Below are 24177 nucleotides of genomic sequence, written 5' to 3'. Positions count from 1 at the left end.
AGTATGTGCGCCAAGTGGCGCTGTAGTCTCACAAGTAAGCTTGTAGATTTCTCTGCGTGCGTAATTTCAGCGTCACTATCATAGTTGGCCATTCTGCAATGAGCACTGGTTTTGTGCGTCTCTGTTTTTAATGCCAAATATTGCAGTTTACATCAAGGAAACTTTCATTTTTCAGATCTTCACTAACAGTTTTGTCTACATCTTAAATTTGGAGTATAATCATATGTTTTGCTGCTGCATGAACTGCTTTGTTCTTTCGTCGTAACCCTTTTATCAGACAATGGATTCTGATTTGAACGCCCTGTCATGGAGAAGGTACGTCTCGCTGCTTTTCCTTTTATCAGCGGTTTGCCGCTCGGCTCTGGCTGTTACGCACTATTCTGTCCCGGAGGAGATGGAAGTGGGGTCTGTCGTGGCTAATTTAGCTACTGATTTAGGGCTTGACGTACAGACTTTGATAAAAAGAAACGTCAGATTAGATGTTATTGCTAACAAAAAATACCTCGCTATAAACAAAGACAGAGGTGAGCTGTACATACAAGAGAAGATTGATCGTGAATATTTGTGTACTGCCAAAACGACGTGTTATCTAAAAATGGAGGTTATCGTGGAGAACCCTGTGCGAATATTTTATATCGAGCTGGAAATCACTGACATAAATGACAATAATCCTCAGTTTAGACGCGATACTATTAATTTAGATATCACCGAGTCAACATCAGCCGGTGAGCGATTCTCTGTCAGTAATGCGGTGGATTCTGATGTCGGCTCAAACTCTGTTAAAACGTATTATTTGAGCAAAAACGAGCACTTTGACATTGAAATTCAGTCTGGGAGGGACGGGTCCAAATTTGCAGATTTAATATTAAAAAAGGCGCTAGATCGGGAAACGCAGGCTGTTCATAATCTGATTCTGACAGCAGTGGATGGCGGAGTCCCTCCGCGTTCAGGCACGGCCAGCATCATGGTCCGTGTGTTGGATGCCAATGACAACGCCCCTAAATTTGACAAAGACAGCTACACCATCAATTTAACTGAAAACGCACCTATAGGCAGCCTGGTGGTTAAATTAAACGCTACAGATCTAGACGAGGGTTCTAATGCAGAGCTGGTGTATTCATTTAGTCTGTATACATCAGAGAAGACACAGAAAACATTCAGTCTGAATCCTGACAGTGGTGAAATTAGAGTGAAAGAGATGGTTAATTATGAAGACTTTAGAATTTACGATATGGAAGTTATAGCATCTGATAAAGGCACACATCCATTATCAGGTCAATGCAAATTATCAGTGTTAATAACTGACATGAATGATAATCATCCTGAAATTTCGATTAAGTCATTTCAGAGCACAGTTAAAGAGGATGTGGCTGTAAACACAGTGATTGCAGTTGTTAGTGTGAGTGATAAAGACTCTGGAGAGAATGGACAGGTAGACATTCATATCTCTGCTGATTTACCTTTTGCGCTTAAAGAATCCTCTGATAATTATTATGAATTATTAGTTTCAGAGCCGTTAGACCGTGAAAAGCTTCCAGAATATGACATCACTATCACCGTGACTGACAGGGGCAACCCGCCGTTATCTGATAATGAAACTATCACTTTAGAGCTGCTGGACGTGAACGACAATGTTCCTCAGTTCCCACAGACTTTCTACACGATACCAGTAATGGAGAATAACGCGCCTGGAGCTTCACTGAGCTCTATAACTGCTGTAGACCCAGATCTCCATGAAAATCAGTATCTGGTTTATTTCATCATAGAGAAGGAAATAGCCAACACCTCCATGTCCATGCTGTTCTCCATTAACCCGGAGAACGGCAATCTTTACGCGCTAAAGACGTTTGATTATGAGATAGAGAAGGATTTTCTGTTCCACATCGAGGCCAGAGACTCTGGTGTTCCTCCGCTCAGCAGTAACGTGACCGTTCACATTATTATCATGGACCAGAACGACAACACACCGCTTATAGTGTCTCCGTGGCGCGCGCAGGGCTCCGAGGTGAAGGAAACCATCCCGAGATCCACCGATAAAGGAACTCTGATCGCCAAAGTCATCGCCATAGACTCTGATTCAGTGCACAACTCTCGCATCACCTACCAGTTTCTCCAGAACACCGACGCTACGTTATTCAGCTTGGATCAATACAACGGAGAGATCCGGACCATGAGGATGTTCAGCTACAGAGACTCGCGAGACCAGCGGCTGGTGGTGATCGCCAAGGACAACGGAGAGCCCGCGCTCTCTGCTACAGTCACCATCAAACTGTCCACGGTGGAGACCGCGCTTAAAACCTACACTGAGGTGCCTTTGGAGTATGACATCTTCTCGGATTTAAACCTGTATCTGGTGATCGGACTGGGCTCTGTGTCATTTCTTCTGCTCATCACTATATTGGTGACCATCGTGCTCAAGTGCCAGAAGGCGAAGCCCAGCAAAGCGGCTCCTCCGAGCAGGAACAGTGTGATCAGCGAGAGGAACTCCACCATCGCGGACTCCACTCTGGTCTCCAACGATGCCTACTGGTACAGTTTATTTCTAGCAGAGACGAGGAAAGGAAAGCTGGTGGTCAGACAGCCTGTGCCAAAGGGCGCGAGATACATCGTGTCCAGCATCCCGAGGAGCACAGGACTGACCGAGACCAGCGACTCTGCGGCTTCTACTTTACAGGTAAGAAACTCAGTTTCAATCATCAGAGAGAGATTTGCATATCGTGTCATGCTAAACTTATATCCATATAGTGATGAAAAGGTTTGTGAATGCGCTCTGGAGTGCCATACTCGTTTTTTACAGGTTATAAAAATATAAAAGGATTTTTCCCCACAAACATAACATTCATTGTTTATAAATTATGATTTCACAACCATTTTTTGTTCTTAATGTTGTATTTTGTGTATTACTTTTGCATATTTTCTCGTGCATTTATTAAAAAGGAAAAATGCGCCCCTAAAATACAAATGACAAGGAAAACTGAATAATATTTAAGTTTATGCTGAGCCAGAATGTTTTCTTTTTGTGTATGTTCAGATCTAACTCACTGAGCGTCGCTGTTCTCTAAGAAAACGCCTTGACTCTTTTAACCAAAATCGCCATGACAGATTTCACAGGAGGAAAGCGCACAAAGGAGCGCGCTGTGACAAGAGCTTCACCGTGTGAAATATTTGTTTCCTGATCATTTCATAATCGATAGGAGTACAATTATACTAAACGTTGCAGAATGGAGGGATGTACAAAATCAGTGCTTTGGAGGTATGTAATGGTCCTTCTGTTTTTCTCCGCTATTTTGGACACCGCGTCCTCTGTTACGCATTATTCCATCCCAGAAGAAATGGAGGAAGGCTCTGTTGTGGCTAATTTAGCGTCTGATTTGGGACTGGATGTGACAACACTCAACAATCGACAAATGCGTCTCGATATTAGATCTAACAAAAAGTATTTGAATGTTAACAAAGAGACAGGAGAGCTCTATATATTGGAAAAGATGGACAGAGAATACCTTTGTTCATCAAAAACGACAAATTGTTTTATCAAAATGGAAGTGACGATGGAGAATCCTGTGCGGATGTTTAACATTGAAATTGAAATAGTGGATATAAACGATAATGCTCCTCAGTTTTGGAGAGATACGATACGTCTGGATATATCAGAATCTACAGCAGCCGGAGAGAGATTTTCCCTCAGTAATGCGGTGGATCCTGATATTGGTTCAAATTCAATAAAAACATATTATTTGAGCGAAAATGAACACTTTAACATAGAGGTACAAACAGGCAGGGACGGGTCAAAGTTTGCTGATTTGATTCTAAAAAAGCCTTTAGACAGAGAGGAACGAGCTTCTTACAATCTGATTCTCACTGCTGTGGATGGAGGAGTCCCCGCGCGCTCTGGCACGGCCAGCATTATTGTGCGCGTTCTGGACACCAATGACAACGCCCCTCAATTCGATAAAGACAGTTATACTATAAATCTGACTGAAAACGCGCCTATTGGAAGCCTTGTAGTGAAACTAAACGCCTCAGATAAGGACGAGGGCTCAAATTCAGATTTACTTTACTCTTATAGTTTATACACTTCAGAGAAAACGCAGCAGACTTTCAGTCTGAATCCTAATAATGGAGAAATCAGAGTTAAAGAGCTGATTAATTATGAGGATTTCAGGATCTATGATATGGAAATTATAGCAACAGATAAAGGAGCTAATAGTCTTACAGGAAAGTGTAAAGTAAAGATTTTAATCACAGATATGAATGATAATCATCCTGAAATCTCCATCAGATCAGTCACAAGTCCAGTTAAAGAGGATGTGGCTGTAAACACAGTGATTGCAGTTGTTAGTGTGAGTGATAAAGACTCTGGAGAGAATGGACAGGTAGACATTCATATCTCTGCTGATTTACCTTTTGCGCTTAAAGAATCCTCTGATAATTATTATGAATTATTAGTTTCAGAGCCGTTAGACCGTGAAAAGCTTCCAGAATATGACATCACTATCACCGTGACTGACAGGGGCAACCCGCCGTTATCTGATAATGAAACTATCACTTTAGAGCTGCTGGACGTGAACGACAATGTTCCTCAGTTCCCACAGACTTTCTACACGATACCAGTAATGGAGAATAACGCGCCTGGAGCTTCACTGAGCTCTATAACTGCTGTAGACCCAGATCTCCATGAAAACCAGTATCTGGTTTATTTCATCATAGAGAAGGAAATAGCCAACACCTCCATGTCCATGCTGTTCTCCATTAACCCGGAGAACGGCAATCTTTACGCGCTAAAGACGTTTGATTATGAGATAGAGAAGGATTTTCTGTTCCACATCGAGGCCAGAGACTCTGGTGTTCCTCCGCTCAGCAGTAACGTGACCGTTCACATTATTATTATGGACCAGAACGACAACACACCGCTTATAGTGTCTCCGTGGCGCGCGCAGGGCTCCGAGGTGAAGGAAACCATCCCGAGATCCACCGATAAAGGAACTCTGATCGCCAAAGTCATCGCCATAGACTCTGATTCAGTGCACAACTCTCGCATCACCTACCAGTTTCTCCAGAACACCGACGCTACGTTATTCAGCTTGGATCAATACAACGGAGAGATCCGCACCATGAGGATGTTCAGCTACAGAGACTCGCGAGACCAGCGGCTGGTGGTGATCGCCAAGGACAACGGAGAGCCCGCGCTCTCTGCTACAGTCACCATCAAACTGTCCACGGTGGAGACCGCGCTTAAAACCTACACCGAGGTGCCTTTGGAGTATGACATCTTCTCGGATTTAAACCTGTATCTGGTGATCGGACTGGGCTCTGTGTCATTTCTTCTGCTCATCACTATATTGGTGACCATCGTGCTCAAGTGCCAGAAGGCGAAGCCCAGCAAAGCGGCTCCTCCGAGCAGGAACAGTGTGATCAGCGAGAGGAACTCCACCATCGCGGACTCCACTCTGGTCTCCAACGATGCCTACTGGTACAGTTTATTTCTAGCAGAGACGAGAAAAGGAAAGCTGGTGGTCAGACAGCCTGTGCCAAAGGGAGCGAGATACATCGTGTCCAGCATCCCGAGGAGCACAGGACTGACCGAGACCAGCGACTCTGCTGCTTCTACTCTACAGGTGAGAAACTCAGTTTCAATCATCAGAGAGAGATTTGCATAAAACTGCAAGCAAATTTTCCTTTCAGACTTTGATGCAAGAGTTTGTGAATGCGCTCTGGTTTGGTGTACTCAGTGTTTTACAGGGTCATAAAAATACTTTTTTTTTTTTTTGAGTATTTTAATTTTGTCCTCATCTAATTATAATTTTTAAATGTTTTTGTTCATTGAATTAGTTATTTTAGGCGCACTATTAAATCTTGTTAAATGGTGCTTCCTCTACTTTAAAGTTTAGAAAAAACAAGTCAATAATTATGTGCCATTTCAGGCATAATTCCCTTCCAGGTTGTAAGACATGAGGTGGCGCATGCGTTTTGGAAAACCGTATGGCCTGGGTTTGCTTTTAGACGCGTTCCTGTCTCAACTTAACTGATCCTCGAACATCATTCCTGTCCAACAAATATCAAATTCTAATTCTTACCTCTAAATATTATCCTCACTTTTAGTTATTCATAATAAATCAGAGGAAATGATAGATAAATAACAACGTAGAAGCACCTCACCGTCACTGTAAGCCTAAACTTGACACAAACTTTTCCCTCAAAATTGACTGGATGATTTCAGTGTTGATCCAGAATTAAGTAAACATCCTTGTAAAGTTGGGCTCTGCCTGCTGGCGCGCACTCCAAGTACTACCCAAACATGTTTTCTAAATGTTCTATTACTTTACAACATGTTTCTTTCACATTGCATTTTGAGCCACGTTTACGCACCTTTTCTTAGGTGTCTAATACTACAAAAAAGCCTCCAAGTAGTAAAATAACGTGTTAAACTATTAATATTTGTTGCAAGCAATGCTGTTCTCTTCTCAACTTTGTATGTTCAGATCTAACTCACTGAGCGTCGCTGTTCTCTAAGAAAACGCCTTGACTCTTTTTAACCACAGTCGCCATGACAGATTTCACAGGGGAAAAGCGCACAAAGGAGCGCGCTGTGACAAGAGCTTCACTGTCTGACTTGCTCGTTTGTTGATCATTACACTATCGCGTGGAATACAAATATCTCAAACTTTGCAGAATGGAGGGATGTACAAAATCAGCGCTTTGGAGGTATGTAATGGTCCTTCTGTTTTTCTCCGCTATTTTGGACACCGCGTCTTCTGTTACGCACTATTCCATCCCAGAAGAAATGGAGGAAGGCTCTGTTGTGGCTAATTTAGCGTCTGATTTGGGACTGGATGTGGCAACACTCAGCAGACGAAAAATGCGACTAGACATTATATCAAACAAAAAATATTTGGATGTCAACAAAGAGACAGGAGAGCTCTATATATTAGAAAAGATGGACAGAGAATATCTTTGTTTGTCTAAAACGGCGACGACATGTTTTATCAAAATGGAAGTGATATTGGAAAACCCTGTGCGCATATTTAACATTGAAATAGAAATAGTGGATATAAACGATAATGCTCCTCAGTTTCGGAGAGACACGATACACTTGGATATATCAGAATCTACAGCAGCCGGAGAGAGATTTTCCCTCAGCAATGCGGTGGATCCTGATATTGGTTCAAATTCAATTAAAACGTATTATTTGAGTGAGAGTGACCATTTTGACATAGAGATGCAAACAGGCAGGGACGGGTCAAAATTCGCTGATTTGATACTGAAAAAGCCTTTAGACAGAGAAGAACAAGCTTTACATAATCTGATTCTCACTGCTGTGGATGGGGGAGTCCCCGCGCGCTCTGGCACGGCCAGCATTATTGTGCGCGTTCTGGACACCAATGACAACGCCCCTCAATTCGATAAAGACAGTTATACTATAAATCTGACTGAAAACGCGCCTATTGGAAGCCTTGTAGTGAAACTAAACGCCTCAGATAAGGACGAGGGCTCAAATTCAGATTTACTTTACTCTTATAGTTTATACACTTCAGAGAAAACGCAGCAGACTTTCAGCCTGAATCCTAACAATGGAGAAATCCGAGTGAAAGAGCTGATTAATTATGAGGATTTCAGGATCTATGATATGGAAATTATAGCAACAGATAAAGGAGCTAATAGTCTTACAGGAAAGTGTAAAGTAAAGATTTTAATCACAGATATGAATGATAATCATCCTGAAATCTCCATCAGATCAGTCACAAGTCCAGTTAAAGAGGATGTGGCTGTAAACACAGTGATTGCAGTTGTTAGTGTGAGTGATAAAGACTCTGGAGAGAATGGACAGGTAGACATTCATATCTCTGCGGATTTACCTTTTGCGCTTAAAGAATCCTCTGATAATTATTATGAATTATTAGTTTCAGAGCCGTTAGACCGTGAAAAGCTTCCAGAATATGACATCACTATCACCGTGACTGACAGGGGCAACCCGCCGTTATCTGATAATGAAACTATCACTTTAGAGCTGCTGGACGTGAACGACAATGTTCCTCAGTTCCCACAGACTTTCTACACGATACCAGTAATGGAGAATAACGCGCCTGGAGCTTCACTGAGCTCTATAACTGCTGTAGACCCAGATCTCCATGAAAATCAGTATCTGGTTTATTTCATCATAGAGAAGGAAATAGCCAACACCTCCATGTCCATGCTGTTCTCCATTAACCCGGAGAACGGCAATCTTTACGCGCTAAAGACGTTTGATTATGAGATAGAGAAGGATTTTCTGTTCCACATCGAGGCCAGAGACTCTGGTGTTCCTCCGCTCAGCAGTAACGTGACCGTTCACATTATTATCATGGACCAGAACGACAACACACCGCTTATAGTGTCTCCGTGGCGCGCGCAGGGCTCGGAGGTGAAGGAAACCATCCCGAGATCCACCGATAAAGGAACTCTGATCGCCAAAGTCATCGCCATAGACTCTGATTCAGTGCACAACTCTCGCATCACCTACCAGTTTCTCCAGAACACCGACGCTACGTTATTCAGCTTGGATCAATACAACGGAGAGATCCGGACCATGAGGATGTTCAGCTACAGAGACTCGCGAGACCAGCGGCTGGTGGTGATCGCCAAGGACAACGGAGAGCCCGCGCTCTCTGCTACAGTCACCATCAAACTGTCCACGGTGGAGACCGCGCTTAAAACCTACACTGAGGTGCCTTTGGAGTATGACATCTTCTCGGATTTAAACCTGTATCTGGTGATCGGACTGGGCTCTGTGTCATTTCTTCTGCTCATCACTATATTGGTGACCATCGTGCTCAAGTGCCAGAAGGCGAAGCCCAGCAAAGCGGCTCCTCCGAGCAGGAACAGTGTGATCAGCGAGAGGAACTCCACCATCGCGGACTCCACTCTGGTCTCCAACGATGCCTACTGGTACAGTTTATTTCTAGCAGAGACGAGGAAAGGAAAGCTGGTGGTCAGACAGCCTGTGCCAAAGGGCGCGAGATACATCGTGTCCAGCATCCCGAGGAGCACAGGACTGACCGAGACCAGCGACTCTGCTGCTTCTACTCTACAGGTAAGAAACTCAGTTTCATAATCAGAGAAAGATTTGCATAAAGTGTCAAGCTTAATTTCCATTCAGACAGTGATCAAAGAAGTTTGCGAGTGCGCTCTGGTAGAGCATGCTCGTTTTTTTACAGGTTAAGAAAATATGAAATCCTTTTTTTCCCCACACATAATTGGTATATAAGTGCATACATAAATCACAGATTCTGTTACAAATAAACCTGGACTCACTATATAATAGAAATATCCTAATGGGTCATGTCTGGATTTTTTATTATGAAAGTGATCCAAATAGAAACATCAAAAGCAAAATTATAATATGATTAGTGCGTAAAAGTATGGTTCTGACTGCAATGGCGGTTCCAGTCCGTGAATAACCTGATCCCTAATGAAAAAAGGTGGATGAACTAAACACTAGCATGGAGTAGAAAAACTGAAGGAGTTTGTTTATGGGAAAATGCCATAGATCCTGCTTTTATTCCGGCCTAATAAGTCTTTATTGGAGATTCAGACCTGTTATATATTGATCAGTGTAGATTGGAAAAAGCATCGAGTAAAATAATTCCAATAGCTCTTACTAAAATACATTAGCTTAAAAAAACATAACAAGACAACTCCATGTTGTTTTATTTCAGTGACATGCTACTTTATTTTATATCCATAAATGAATGAATGAATGAATGAATGAAAGCTCAAAAAGAAAATAGTGTTGTATTTTACCGTTGCCTTTGCTCTTATTTACCAAGAGTGCCAATAATTTTGACCATGGTTGTATATTTCGCGTAATTTTTCTAAATACACGCAACGTGTCGCTGTGCACCAACAAAACGGACGATATTTCATTTATTTATTTATTTTACTTTCGCCATGACAGCTCATGCGCACCAGAGTGTCTTTATGGACAGCTTGCGGGGATGGTAGCGCTTCTGTTGGCTCTCCGTATTAAATAATTCTGTGAAGGTTTGCATCTGCTTTGTGGAAAAGTTGGACAATATTGGAATACACTGAATGTCTTGCATTGGCGATCATCGTTGTTGAAGACGGCTGTGCTTGGGGCTCATAAAGGAAACACGCTTCTCCGGTAGAATGGAGGCACAACCCACAATGAACTGCTTCGCAACGTTACTTCTGCTTTCGGCATTCGTTTACACTGCGTCTGCTGTCACGCATTATTCTATTCCGGAGGAGATGGAGGTAGGCTCTGTTGTTGCTAATTTGGCTGCAGATTTGGGAATCGATGTGCAAACGTTGGGAAAACGAAAAATTCGGTTAGATATCCTTGCAAATAAGAAGTATCTAGAGGTGAACAAAGACACCGGAGACCTGTTTATTTTGGAGCGCATTGATAGAGAGTATCTTTGCACATCGAAAACAGCAGTATGTTACCTAAAGATGGAAGTTATATTGGAGAACCCAGTGCGTATATTTAACATTGAACTTGAAATTATGGATATTAACGACAACGCGCCTTATTTTCGTAGGGATACTATTAATTTGGATATCTCTGAATCGACTGCTGCTGGCGAGAGGTTTTCTTTAAGTAATGCGGTGGATCCTGATATTGGTTCAAATTCCATTAAAGGTTATCACTTGAGTGACAGTGCAAACTTTGATATTGAAATACAAACAGGGAGGGATGGGTCAAAATTTGCTGATTTAATACTAAAGAAGTCTTTAGATCGCGAGGAGCAGGCCATACATAATCTGATACTCACTGCTGTGGATGGAGGAGTCCCCGCGCGCTCTGGCACGGCCAGCATTATTGTGCGCGTTCTGGACACCAATGACAACGCCCCTCAATTCGATAAAGACAGTTATACTATAAATCTGACTGAAAACGCGCCTATTGGAAGCCTTGTAGTCAAATTAAACGCCTCAGATAAGGACGAGGGCTCAAATTCAGATTTACTTTACTCTTATAGTTTATACACTTCAGAGAAAACGCAGCAGACTTTCAGTCTGAATCCTAATAATGGAGAAATCCGAGTGAAAGAGCTGATTAATTATGAGGATTTCAGGATCTATGATATGGAAATTATAGCAACAGATAAAGGAGCTAATAGTCTTACAGGAAAGTGTAAAGTAAAGATTTTAATCACAGATATGAATGATAATCATCCTGAAATCTCCATCAGATCATTCACAAGTCCAGTTAAAGAGGATGTGGCTGTAAACACAGTGATTGCAGTTGTTAGTGTGAGTGATAAAGACTCTGGAGAGAATGGACAGGTAGACATTCATATCTCTGCTGATTTACCTTTTGCGCTTAAAGAATCCTCTGATAATTATTATGAATTATTAGTTTCAGAGCCGTTAGACCGTGAAAAGCTTCCAGAATATGACATCACTATCACCGCGACTGACAGGGGCAACCCGCCGTTATCTGATAATGAAACTATCACTTTAGAGCTGCTGGACGTGAACGACAATGTTCCTCAGTTCCCACAGACTTTCTACACGATACCAGTAATGGAGAATAACGCGCCTGGAGCTTCACTGAGCTCTATAACTGCTGTAGACCCAGATCTCCATGAAAATCAGTATCTGGTTTATTTCATCATAGAGAAGGAAATAGCCAACACCTCCATGTCCATGCTGTTCTCCATTAACCCGGAGAACGGCAATCTTTACGCGCTAAAGACGTTTGATTATGAGATAGAGAAGGATTTTCTGTTCCACATCGAGGCCAGAGACTCTGGTGTTCCTCCGCTCAGCAGTAACGTGACCGTTCACATTATTATCATGGACCAGAACGACAACACACCGCTTATAGTGTCTCCGTGGCGCGCGCAGGGCTCGGAGGTGAAGGAAACCATCCCGAGATCCACCGATAAAGGAACTCTGATCGCCAAAGTCATCGCCATAGACTCTGATTCAGTGCACAACTCTCGCATCACCTACCAGTTTCTCCAGAACACCGACGCTACGTTATTCAGCTTGGATCAATACAACGGAGAGATCCGGACCATGAGGATGTTCAGCTACAGAGACTCGCGAGACCAGCGGCTGGTGGTGATCGCCAAGGACAACGGAGAGCCCGCGCTCTCTGCTACAGTCACCATCAAACTGTCCACGGTGGAGACCGCGCTTAAAACCTACACTGAGGTGCCTTTGGACTATGACATCTTCTCGGATTTAAACCTGTATCTGGTGATCGGACTGGGCTCGGTGTCATTTCTTCTGCTCATCACTATATTGGTGACCATCGTGCTCAAGTGCCAGAAGGCGAAGCCCAGCAAAGCGGCTCCCCCGAGCAGGAACAGTGTGATCAGCGAGAGGAACTCCACCATCGCGGACTCCACTCTGGTCTCCAACGATGCCTACTGGTACAGTTTATTTCTAGCAGAGACGAGGAAAGGAAAGCTGGTGGTCAGACAGCCTGTGCCAAAGGGGGCGAGATACATCGTGTCCAGCATCCCGAGGAGCACAGGACTGACCGAGACCAGCGACTCTGCTGCTTCTACTTTACAGGTAGGCTCATGTACCATCAACAGGTAAACTGGTTATTCGAAGTAACAAAAAAACAGGAAACACTATTTAACTTTTCAGTCTTTGGCCAAAACAAATTGAAGGTCCTTTCACTTAGACACTATTTTTCAGTGTCTACATTTTAAGTGCACATTCACAACTTTGTTCCAAACTTTCCATCTTGTATGGGCTCAGCAAGGCTGTGCTCATCTCCAGTTCATCTGCTGTGCGTTGCATCATTTTCGAAAACAATCCCTCTTCTTTCATTCGATTAACATCATGTACACTAGAAGTTTGTGCATGTAAATTTGTTTTTATTGTTTTCAAAGTTTCTTATTCTTGTATATTCAGTTACCCGTCTCTTTCTGCTCATCTCCAGTTTTACAGTTAAATATGCATTATTGTATTTCCTAATGATTAAATTATTGAGTAAATTATTGAACTAAACCTTTTCTTCTGGTAGATGTTTGTCGATTTTCTCAACGGTTTTGTTCTATTTGTCTCAATTGAGCAATTCTGTAGCCTTTAATTGTCTTTGTCTTACTTTTTGAACCCTCTAGCTATGCCTGCTCTCAAAGTGAATGACATTGTGTGTATGCATTTATGTGTGTGTGTGTGTGATGTGATGTGTATGTTTGCAAGCAGGTTGTGACATGTTGCTTCTCTCTCAATGCAAGTTGACCTACTTTCTTGACCTCCTACACTCTCTGAAATAAAGGAGCTGTCACTGGGGCAGTACCTTTTCAAAAGGATGCATATTTGTACCCAAATAGTCCACTGTGGTACCTAAAAGGTGCATATTAGTACACAAATGTACCTATAAAGTACCTTTGAGGTACCGTTATGGACCCTTCAGGTACAAATATGTACCTTTTGAAAAGGTACTGCTCCAGTGACAGCTCCTGTACCTTTATTTCTGAGAGTGTATTGCTGTTTCACCTGCTGCTCTGATGTTTACATTCCCATACTTTTATACATTTGTGGTTCAATCGTTTATATCTAACTATGCAGTCTGACTGGCATTTATGAGCCAAAAATCTAATCGCAGAGGCCACAAGAACCGTTTAGTTGGCTGAATCACACTGTGGGATTTGCTAATTGGTTAAATTAGATAAATTTAGATAAACAAATTGTATATTGGATTAATATTTAATTTGTATTTATTTTGTGCTTTTAAGTCTGCAAAACTGCCTTCTGTCTTTCCTTAAACTGTCATTAATCTCATGTTGTAATTAATGATTAATGTTCCTTTAATGCCAATTTTAAATTATTATTTTGCTTGAGTTTCATCGCATAGACAAATAAAGTAATATTTTAAAATATGTTTCCAAAAATTGGCATCACGGTGGCTCAGTGGTTAGCACTGTCATCTCACAGCAAGAAGGTCACTGGTTCGAGTCCCTTCTGGGTCAGTTGGCATTTCTGTGTGGAGTTTCCGCCGGGCGCTCCGGTTTCCCCCACAGTCCAAACACGTGTGGAATAAGTGAATTGAATAAACTAAATTGGTCGTAGTGTGTGTGTGTGTGTGCGTGTGTGTGCGTGTGTGTGTGTGTGTGAAATAGTGTGTATGGATATTTCCCAGTACTAGGTTACAGCTGAAAAGGCATCCGCTGCATGTGTAAAACATATGCTGGATAAGTTGGTGGTTCATTCCACTGTGGTGACCTCTGATAAATAAAGAAACTAAGCCGAAGGAAAATGAGTGAATGAATGTTTCCAAAAATGCTGGGCATCAATCTCACTTATCAGACTGTGTGCAATTTAATTTGATTTGTATTTTTGTATTATTTGTTCATAAAATTTGTTAATTATTTTATTTGATGTTAATTTAAATGAAATTAACTGAAATTCACTTCCAGCTTTTTTTTTTAAGTTTGTCAAGCTTTGTTTCATTTCTTGATTATTAATTGTTCTAGAGTTTATTTTTTAGAGTGACACCTGATGAACAGGTAAGTGATTGACGACAGATTATAAACAATGTATCTCTCTTGTTTATATGCTTCTTAACAGTTTGCTTAATGTGTTATGCTTTTACATTCTGTCACAGGTTACCCGGAGTGAAGTCCTTGATAATTCTCATAACAATGATTGATGAGAGGACAAAAGAACTTTTTATATCTTGATTTAAAATGATAATTCACCCAAACATGACAATTCTGCATTTATTTACTCACTTTTTAACTTGTTTCAAAGCTGTTTTAGATTGTTTCTTCTGTTAAACACCTGTAACCATTAACTTCCATGGTATTTGTTTTTTGTACTATAGAAGTCAATGGTTACCGGTTTGACTTTCTTCAAAATATACGCTACCGGTCAAAAGTTTGGGGTCAGTTTTTTTTTTTTTTAAGAAAATTATTCTGTTCATGAAGGCAGCATGTATTAAATATAAAATAATAATAATAATAATAAAAAATAACATTAAATTGTTAAATATTTATAATTTTTTTTTTAAAATAACTGCTTTCTTATAGTATGTAGTTTCAAATGAAATGATCACTCCAGCCATTATAGCTTTTATTACTATTACCATTAATAATAATAATAATAATAATAATAATAATAATAATAATAATAATAATAATATAATAATAATAATAATAACAATTCAAATGTTTTCTTTTCGGCTTAGTCTCTTTATTTATCTGGGGTCGCCAGTGGAATGAACCACCAACTTATCCAGCATATGCGTCCATACACACTCATTCACACACATACACAATGGACAATTTAGCTTACCCAATTCACCTGTACCACATGTTTTTGGACTTGTGGGGGAAACCAGAGCACCCGGAGGAAACCCCACGACCACGGGGAGAACATGCAAACTCCACACAGGAATGCCAACTGACCCAGCAGAGCTTAAACCAGCGACCTTCTTGCTGTGAGGCGATTGTGCTACCCATTGCGCCACCAATAATAATAATATCAACAACAATAATAATTAATAGTAGATGGATTTCTGAAGGGTCATGTGATTCTGAAGACTTTAGTTATGAAGCTGAAAATTCATCTTTAAAATCACTGGAATAAATGATTAAATTAAATGATAATCTACTTTTGAACAGTTGTTTTATAGTGCAATGACATTTCACAATTTTACAATGTGTGCTATATATATATATATATATATATATATATATATATATATATATATATATATATATATATATATATATATATATATATATATATATATATATATTATTATTAAATGCAGCCTTGGTTTGCAGGATAAGCAGGATAATTTTAAAACAGTTAAAAATCCTACTGACCCCACACTTTTGACCAGTTGTGTATATTTGTGTTCAACAGAAGAAAATTTCTTATAAAGGTGTGGAACCACATGAGGGAAATTAAATAAACACCTCTAAATAAAATGAACAGTCCCACGTTTTATGAAGTGGTCTTAACAACTGTGTACTTGCTTCAAAAAATAAATGCAATGTACTTACTGTGTTCATCATGTATTGCAGAACACTTCTGCTGCTCGTGAGATGGGATACGGGTAGGGTTAGGGACAGGTTTGGTAGTATGGGGAGGTTTAAGGCTGGGTTAAAGTGTATGGGATGGTCAACAGTGTAATTAAAGATGTAATCACTTGCATGTATTTAATCAATTATAAGAACAATGTAAAAAGTGAATTAATTTTATTGTAAGTACATATTAGTTAAGGCCACTTAATATAAAGTGGAAATTAATTTACTCATTCCTCAAATGATTCCAAACCTTTAACAAAGCTGAAAACTGGTAACCATTGACTTCCAGTATACACTGTAAAAAAATAAAAATATAAAAAATCGTGGTTGCCTTAAATTTTTAAGCTGAATCAAATTTACCTTATGAGTCTGTTGTACTCATATAATGTTAAACTGACTTAAAACAGCTTGTGTGACTTATAAAAATTAAGTTAGAACATGATTAACTTGGATTGATAAGTTACAATGAACTAAAACATATGCTGTCAGGACTGATTGATCATATACAGTTGAAGTCAGAATTATTAACACCCCCTCCCTTTTTAAATTTTTTTTAAAATTTATTATTATTTTTTTTTTATTAGAATATGCAAAACGGTACATAAATTGTACCCCACCCCTCCCTTAACGGAGAGATTTATTCAACACATTTCTAATCATAATAGTTTTAAATAATAGTAATATTAAATATTAAAAAAGTAAATAATATTTGACTAGATATTCTTCAAGACACTTCTATACAGCTTAAAGTGAGATTTAAAGGCTTAATTAGGCTAATTAGGTTAACTAGGCAGGTTAAGGTAATTAGGCAAGTTATTGTATAACGAAGGTTCAGTATGTTCTGTAGACTATGTGAAAAAATATAGCTTAAAGGGGCTAATAATATTGACCTTAAAATGAAGTTAAAAAAATTAAAAACTGCTTTTATTTTAGCTGAAATAAAACAAATAAGACTTTTTCCAGAAGAAAAAATATTATCAGACATACTCTGAAAATTTCCTTGCTATGTTAAACATCATTTGGCAAATATTTAAAAAAGAAAAAAAAATTCAAAGGGAATCAAATTTTCCAAATTAACCTCCGTTGAACTTACATAATGTGTAACTGGCTTAAAACAACTTATAAAATTAAGTTAGAACATGATTAACTTAGTTTAATAAATTACAATGACCTAAAAATATATATATGTTGTCAGGACTAATTTATTATATATTTTTTTACAGTGTAGGAAAAACAAATACAATGGAAATCAATGGTTACAGAATTCCAGCATTTGTCCAAATATCTTCTTTTGTGATTAACAGAAGAAAGAAACTCATAAAGGTTTGAAACAAGTATAGGGTGAGCAAATGATGACAGAACCTTCATTTTTGGGTGAACTATCCCTTTAATGCACTTAAGTGCTTTTTAAAACAATCTTAGGTTGATAACTGACTATTTGAAATTAATGTATTGATTGTTTAATTTTTTGTTTTTTTTTAATTGACAGAAAAGTTTACCTCTCTGACTTAGTGAAACATCTAAATAACTCTTCCCTGAATAATGAAATGTTTGTCTCTGCTTTTGTTTCCGTTTTTAAAGTACTCAAAATGATCGAGGTCCCTTCTCCCGCTGGAGGTATGCAGTCCCGACTTCTTCTTTTTCACGATTTCTGGAGCGACTGATCCCAGCGCCCATTGATCTTTACCCAAATCTGTGTGACTCTCTGTGTTTCTCTTTGTGGTTGGTGGTTTTCGTCAGTGGAGTTTGCCTTGTCCTGTTGTAGGAGGAGCCAAGGAGCCAGTTTAATTCAGATCAGAGTTAAGATGCAGATAAAAGCTTCAGCAGGTCGACATCAACACTCAGTTTGACACCTCTCTTGGTCTTCTGATGTAGATGTAAAGGCTGCAGGATTTAAACTCGGCAGCCTTTTAGACACAATGTGTGTGTGTTTGTTTCCGTTTGTGGAACTTTATTAATAGACTGGTGTTTTTCTTCTTCTTCACTACACGTGATGATATGCAGCTTCACAAAGCCCACCTTTTATACACACCCTTGTCCTGCAGAAACACTAACGATACCGTTGAATTTCTGTGGTTTGATTGACAGCGACTGGGGGTGCGAAAGTTGATTTATATAAACACACCCTGTCGTGATTGTAGTACTAAACGCAGTAAATTTAGTCACCCTCATGTCTTTAAACATTCAAATTAATTGACTTTTTGTAGGAAAATTGTTCATGCTTTTCTTTATCTAAGAATGAAAGTGGCAGGGAGTGAAGGCTGTCAAGTCAAGTGACTTTAAATAGCTCGACTATCATTATTTGTATATTTAGAGCTGTATGAATGATTCAGAGCTGCTTCAAAGTAAAGGCAAAATGATCAATTCTGCTAAAAAGCAGCTCAAAGTGTTAAATTTTCTTCAATATATTTTTATGAATGAACAATTTATTAGATACAGTATGATGTTTTTGGTCCCATGACCTTAATAAGTTCATTTAAGTGTAAAATATCAGTGATTAGATAAGTTATAATCAGTGTTGGGTAATGCATTACAAGTAAAGCGAGTTGCGTAATAATATTACTTTTCTAAGTAACGAGTAAACTAATGCCGTACTTAAAAAAAAAAAAAATAAAATATTTGAGTTACTTTATTTAATAAGTAACAGACAGAAACCAAGATGGCAGAGCCTAACATGTGATGGAAGTATTGTCATTATTCTAAACACATGGAAGAAAAGAGGATCGGCCTAAAAACTGATTTTACTAAAATAATAAGACAAAAAAGTTGCAAACACATTGCTTTAAACTTTTTATTAAGCTGTATATATGGCATGCATAGTGGCAGGAAGTTCTCAGAAAGTAACATTGTTCTATTTTTTATTAGCTTTTTTAAAGGTAAATGAAGGTGTAGGTTATACAGTGTGTTGTTGAATGCAGAGCTCCTCTATTTAGAAAAAATATATAATAATAAAAAAATTATAATAGTAAAAAACCCTGCAAGTTCTGAAAGAGATCAAGGCTCAAGCAGGTATGAAAAAGTAACTCAAAAATAACTCAAAAGTAACTTAACGCATCAATTTCCATAATAAGTAACTAAGTAACATGACTAGTTAATTTTTTGAGGAGTAACTCAAGTTTGTAATGGCAGCCCAGAATATTTAGCTCAATATTTATTCAAATCAGCGATATTACTAAAGTTTAAGTACATTTTTAACCCATTTGAGGCAAAAATAGCAAATAAAATAAGTTATTCTACTTTGAATTTAAAGATTGTAGAATTAATGATACATTATTTTCATCCAGGGCTTTGAAATGACAGACCTGATTAAACAATAAGTTTACAGTCCTTTTTAAATGAAATACATTTACTTGTGATCTTCATAATGCGACCAAATTAGTTAAAATATTAATTATAAGCCCTGAAAAAGACAAAACAGTTATTATTTAGTTCAAGTCTTGGGCAAATCGATGATATCCCTGCTGAAAAAAAACAGCTTAAACCTGCCTAGGATGGTTGGCTGGTTTTAGCTGGTCCATCAGCCTGGTTTTAGAGTGTTTTTGGCCATTTCAGGCTGGTTTCTAGCCATTCCAGCCTGGTCTTAGCTGGTCAGTCAGGGAGATGACCAGCTAAAACCAGCTTGACCAGCCTAGCCAGTTATGTCCAGCTTAAACCAGGATGGTTAAACTGGTTTGAGCTGGTCATTTTTCAGCCTGACCAGCTAAAACCAGGCTGGATATGGCTGAAAACCAGCCTGAAATGGCCGAAAACCCTCTAAAACCAGGCTGGTCACCCAGCTAAAACTAACCAACCAGCTTAGGCTGGTTTAAACTGCTTTCTTCAGCAGGGATTACCAAATATTTAATTCAGCTTTATCATTTAAGTGTCAAAAATTATAAAAAGCAAGTGATTGTGCTCCGAGTTTATAGATTGTAGAATCATATGATATCCGACAGCCTCTGTTTTATTCACTTCCATAGCCTTAAAAGAAAAAGGAGATCATTATTTTCATTCAGGGCTTTAAAATGACCTGATTAAACAACAGGTTTACCTTCCTTTTAAAATTAATAATACATTTACTTGTGATCTTCATAATAATTTCAGGCTGGTTTCCAGCCATTTCCAGCCAGGTCTTAGCTGCATGGTCAGGCTGGGAGATGACCAGCTAAAACCATGCAGCTTGACCAGCCTAGCCAGTTATGTCCAGCTTAAACCAGGATGGATAAATTGGTTTGAGCTAGTCATTTTCTAGCCTGACCAGCTAAAACCAGGCTGTAAATAACTGGAAACCAGCCTAGAAATGGCCAAACCCCTCTAAAAACCAGGTTGGTCAACCAGCTAAAACCAGTAACCATCTTAGGCTGGTTTAAGCTGCTTTTTTCAGCAGAGATTACTAAATATTTAATTTAGTTTTACCACATAAGTGGACAAAATTGTATAAAGCAAGTGATTGTGCTCTGAGTTCATAGACTGTAGAGTTATATGATATCCAACAGCCTCTGTTTTGCTCACTTTCATAACCTTAAAAGAAACAGCAGGACATTATTTTCATTTAGGGCTTTGAAATAAGAGATGATTAAATTACATGATTACACTCCTTTAAGATGATCAGGAGTTATGCAATTATGGCTCTACTGCATGATGTGGTTTTAATGCTGTATGTTCATCTACTAAGACATATATATATGATCTCCTTGGCCTGTTTGTTGGATGGTGTGTGTACATGTGTGTTTGAATTGACTGTTGAATTCCAAGTTCACACACTGGTGGAATCGCTTTTCACAAATGAATCAGAACGATGGGAAACAATTAACCCAGTTTTCAGCTTGCTGCTCGTCCATCACCCTGTACCACCCTCTCACCTGATATCTGAGCATGGTTCTCATTGGTCAACCCACCCCCCCGTCACCTGTCAATCAAACCAAGGTTCTGTTTTGCCTGAAGCCTTTCATTTGAGTGGCAGGCCTTGGTTGCATGAGACGTGTTACGATTCTGGCCTGTCACGAAGTGAATAATGTGTGAAATCCCACCTCTAACGTCTCGTTTTCTATGTCGTTGACAGGCATCCACCACCACCAGCAGTAGTTCCACTTGAGGTCTCTCCCTCGGAGCAACGTATGAAAAAAAGGACCCTCAGCCTGCATGTGTGTCCTCCTGCATCCGTCATATTCACCTGCACCATGAAGAAACAAACCCCGAATGATGTCTACATCTTCACCTCGATGTTTGGAGAGTGTTAAAAGCCTGCTTGAGGACGATCTGACCAGAGAAATGGCAAAAATGAGATGCGCTTACAGCTGGACTTGGGCTGAGTCTGTGAGAACACACACACATATACACACACATCGGTATTGGTGGTTTACAAGGACTCTCTATTGATGTAATGTATTTTATACAGCTTATTACATGGCCCGATGGACCATTCTGAGGGATGTAAACGAAAACAAGGGTCTCAACATATCTCCTGTATCACATTTTTAATTTCTATAGCTTCCGAGAATCCAAAAAGAGCCACATATTGATAAATAATGTTATATTATGTAAATAACAGCTGTTTTAACATTAAGTTATGATAATCAAAGTTGATATCAAGCATGAAATGTTCTTGGGCCAATGACATGACCACATTGAAATGGTCTATAACCCACCCCACGCCTAAAACCCTCCCTCACAGGGAACCTGAACCATGTTTGAATGCCAAAATACCACGTTAAGTGTGCATTTTGAAGCATTTTAATTACAAGGACATCATAAACCACACCATAATAACGTACAACTATGTCATACCCAAGTAATTATACACAAATCATATACATTATATGTGTAAACCACCAAAACCAGCACACACAAGCACACACATGCATATCTTGAAAGAGCATAGGTCTTGTGTTTTCTTGGAGAAACCTTTCTGCAAAACCATTTTGCTCGTGTTTGCATGGTTAAATCTCCATGTTTGATGTCTTGGTTATATTTAGCGACTGGTGGAGACATTTGAGGGAGGAATTATTAACAGATGACCTGGTGTGGATATGGAATTGGCACAAAAAAATCCCATTATTAATCTGTAGATTTCAGTTTACAGCAAGGTCGCATTAGTTAATGTGTTAACTTACACGAACAAACAATGAGCAATACATTTATTTTAGTATTTATGCATCTTCGTTAATGTCAGTTAATGAAAATAAACTCATTGTTGGCTCACAGTGCATTAGCTGATGTTAATTCTGCATTTTAATAATGCTGTAATGCTGTATTGTTCAGGATCAGTTTGTGGCAGTAAATTCATTTACTAACATAAATTGCTGGTTTATTTATCTTACAAACAAACATTTTAGGGCAAAAACCTTATTAAATGTTGACAATGTGAGTGAAAATTAAAGAAAGGAGCATGCAAACATTATTATATTAGCAAAACCTGCTTATACAAAGTGCATTTTACCTTTGGATTCAAATATATATGGAAAATTAAGATTACCAATGGGAGTGATCAAACAAGCATAAAGCAGACTAAAATGACCTGTGGAGAGATCGCCGGACTGAGTTTGCACATTAAAAGCGTCTCTTTCCCTGTAACAGATGTATAAAGCATTCCTCATGTGTGTTTTCTCGGATCTCATGACGATTTCTATCAGAATAATGCAAGTGTTATCCAGTGTATTCAGAACAGGTCACAGCCAAGCTGATTTGGTGTGCCGTATAGTCTTCAGTAGTGTTGTATTACGTCTGTGGTGCTGTTTGTGTCTGTATTTTTAAGTTTCAGTATGTAAAGCATCAAGGTTAAGAAATCTAAGCACTGATCTGAACTGACTAGTTATTATCTCTCCTGATTTAATTTATTATGGGTGTAGAGGAAGCTGTAAAAACACTACATCTGCTGTTTTTAATGGTGAAGATGAGTCTGAGGATATGTATCAGTAACAACCTCTGTGTGTATAATCAAGAGATCAATCATACATTAGTTCTCTCTGTTCTTTTAGGTTAAAAAGGATTTGTTATTATGAATAATTAAAGTAATTCCCCAATAATAATAGAATCAAATGCCAGATTTGTGGTTAACGATTACAAATCACAACTTATTAATGATTTAATGATGAATAATGTAACATTTATAATCATTTTATTGTCATTAGATATTTAATCATTCAGATTTTTGCTGCTTGTTCAAACTACGTATTTAAAATGAGCTGAATCAACTGAATTTTAACTTAATTATTTTATGTTCAATGAACTTAATTAAAAACAAGTAACTTAATTGATCTGTTTTGGCACTACATGATGGAATTGCATGGAACCAAGCATTTTGTTTACAGCGTGTGTCCATTTTTTATTATTATTTATTATCATTCTTAAACAATACTTATTGTCATGTCATCAACACATATTATCATTGAAGCTTGTAGGTTTTCGTGAAATGCTCACTTAAGTGCATATAACACGATATATATTGCACTCGGTTACAGTCGCAGAGAACTGCCACCAAATAGACTACAAATCCTATCATGCACCTCACACACACACCTGTTCCAGTTTTTTTCTGATGACACAGACACACTGTGATCTTCATTGATCAATACCTGGTCTATAAAGACTCCTCTCATTTCCACACACATTGCTGAGTCTTGTTTGTCTGTTTAAGTGAGCATGACGTTCCATGGTTTCCTTGCCTAGACTCGTGCTTTGTTTTATTGTTCACGTAGTTAGCCGATTTCTTTGCCTGTGAATCGACTACTCTTTTTACTTTACCTGTATGTAGGGCCAGAAAGAATCTGCGTACATTTGCTTACTATTTCTTTTGTTAAAAAATATGCAGATTTATGTGGAATTATTTTGGAGTATTGTAACTAATATATATATATATATATATATATATATATATATATATATATATATATATATATATATATATTTATATATATATATGAAAAGTAATAGCTTTTTAACTCTGTTTACAATGCAAATCCATCTGGATCCACTTATTTGGTAAACAAAGCAAGTCTCTAATATAATTTATCTACTAAAATGGAGAACATATTACTTTACAAATGGTAATTTAAATGAATCATAGAGACATTTTCATATTAGTCAATATTGTTATTGACATTCACTTAAAAACTGAATAAATATAAATTTACACACATTTACACAAGTAAATCAACTCAATGATGGGCTAAAAATCAGCGTAAATCTGCGAATTTCT

The 24177-nt window shown here is 38.6% G+C and overlaps 8 protein-coding genes across 8 annotated transcripts in view; all 8 read left to right on the top strand.

Moving 5' to 3' along the window:
• The window catches only part of pcdh2a1 (protocadherin 2 alpha 1), a 264980-nt gene that overhangs the window by 13752 nt on the left and 227051 nt on the right, over nucleotides 1-24177 (top strand). The window lies entirely within an intron of this gene.
• Nucleotides 1-24177, top strand: part of pcdh2a2 (protocadherin 2 alpha 2) — a 259967-nt gene that overhangs the window by 8739 nt on the left and 227051 nt on the right. The window lies entirely within an intron of this gene.
• Nucleotides 1-24177, top strand: part of pcdh2a3 (protocadherin 2 alpha 3) — a 256777-nt gene that overhangs the window by 5549 nt on the left and 227051 nt on the right. The gene's annotated exons all lie outside the window — the stretch shown is intronic.
• Nucleotides 281-24177, top strand: part of pcdh2a4 (protocadherin 2 alpha 4) — a 250948-nt gene continuing 227051 nt past the window's right edge. Inside the window, 1 exon segment of the mRNA NM_001024169.2 lies at nucleotides 281-2674. Coding sequence (NP_001019340.2) covers nucleotides 281-2674 — 2394 coding nt within the window.
• The window catches only part of pcdh2a5 (protocadherin 2 alpha 5), a 250948-nt gene continuing 227051 nt past the window's right edge, over nucleotides 281-24177 (top strand). The window contains exon 1 of the mRNA NM_001024170.2: nucleotides 281-2686. Within this exon, the coding sequence (NP_001019341.2) occupies nucleotides 281-2686 (2406 nt within the window). The remainder of the gene's footprint in view (nucleotides 2687-24177) is intronic.
• On the top strand, nucleotides 3222-5615 carry pcdh2a6 (protocadherin 2 alpha 6; the record flags this gene model as incomplete). Its single annotated transcript, NM_001024171.2, is given in 1 exon segment — nucleotides 3222-5615. A coding segment is annotated over 1 exon segment (2394 nt), but the record flags the coding sequence as incomplete, so codon positions are not given.
• pcdh2a7 (protocadherin 2 alpha 7) overlaps nucleotides 6671-24177 on the top strand; it is a 244558-nt gene continuing 227051 nt past the window's right edge. The window contains exon 1 of the mRNA NM_001024172.2: nucleotides 6671-9067. Within this exon, the coding sequence (NP_001019343.2) occupies nucleotides 6671-9067 (2397 nt within the window). The remainder of the gene's footprint in view (nucleotides 9068-24177) is intronic.
• The window catches only part of pcdh2a8 (protocadherin 2 alpha 8), a 241085-nt gene continuing 227051 nt past the window's right edge, over nucleotides 10144-24177 (top strand). Inside the window, exon 1 of the mRNA NM_001009585.4 lies at nucleotides 10144-12528. Coding sequence (NP_001009585.4) covers nucleotides 10144-12528 — 2385 coding nt within the window. The remainder of the gene's footprint in view (nucleotides 12529-24177) is intronic.

Source organism: Danio rerio, chromosome 14 (assembly GCF_052040795.2).
Source record: "Danio rerio strain M-AB ecotype USA chromosome 14, GRCz13ab, whole genome shotgun sequence".
NCBI lineage: Eukaryota > Metazoa > Chordata > Actinopteri > Cypriniformes > Danionidae > Danio > Danio rerio.
Note: the sequence above shows the minus strand (reverse complement) of the source record. Positions and strands in the feature narration are given on the sequence as shown.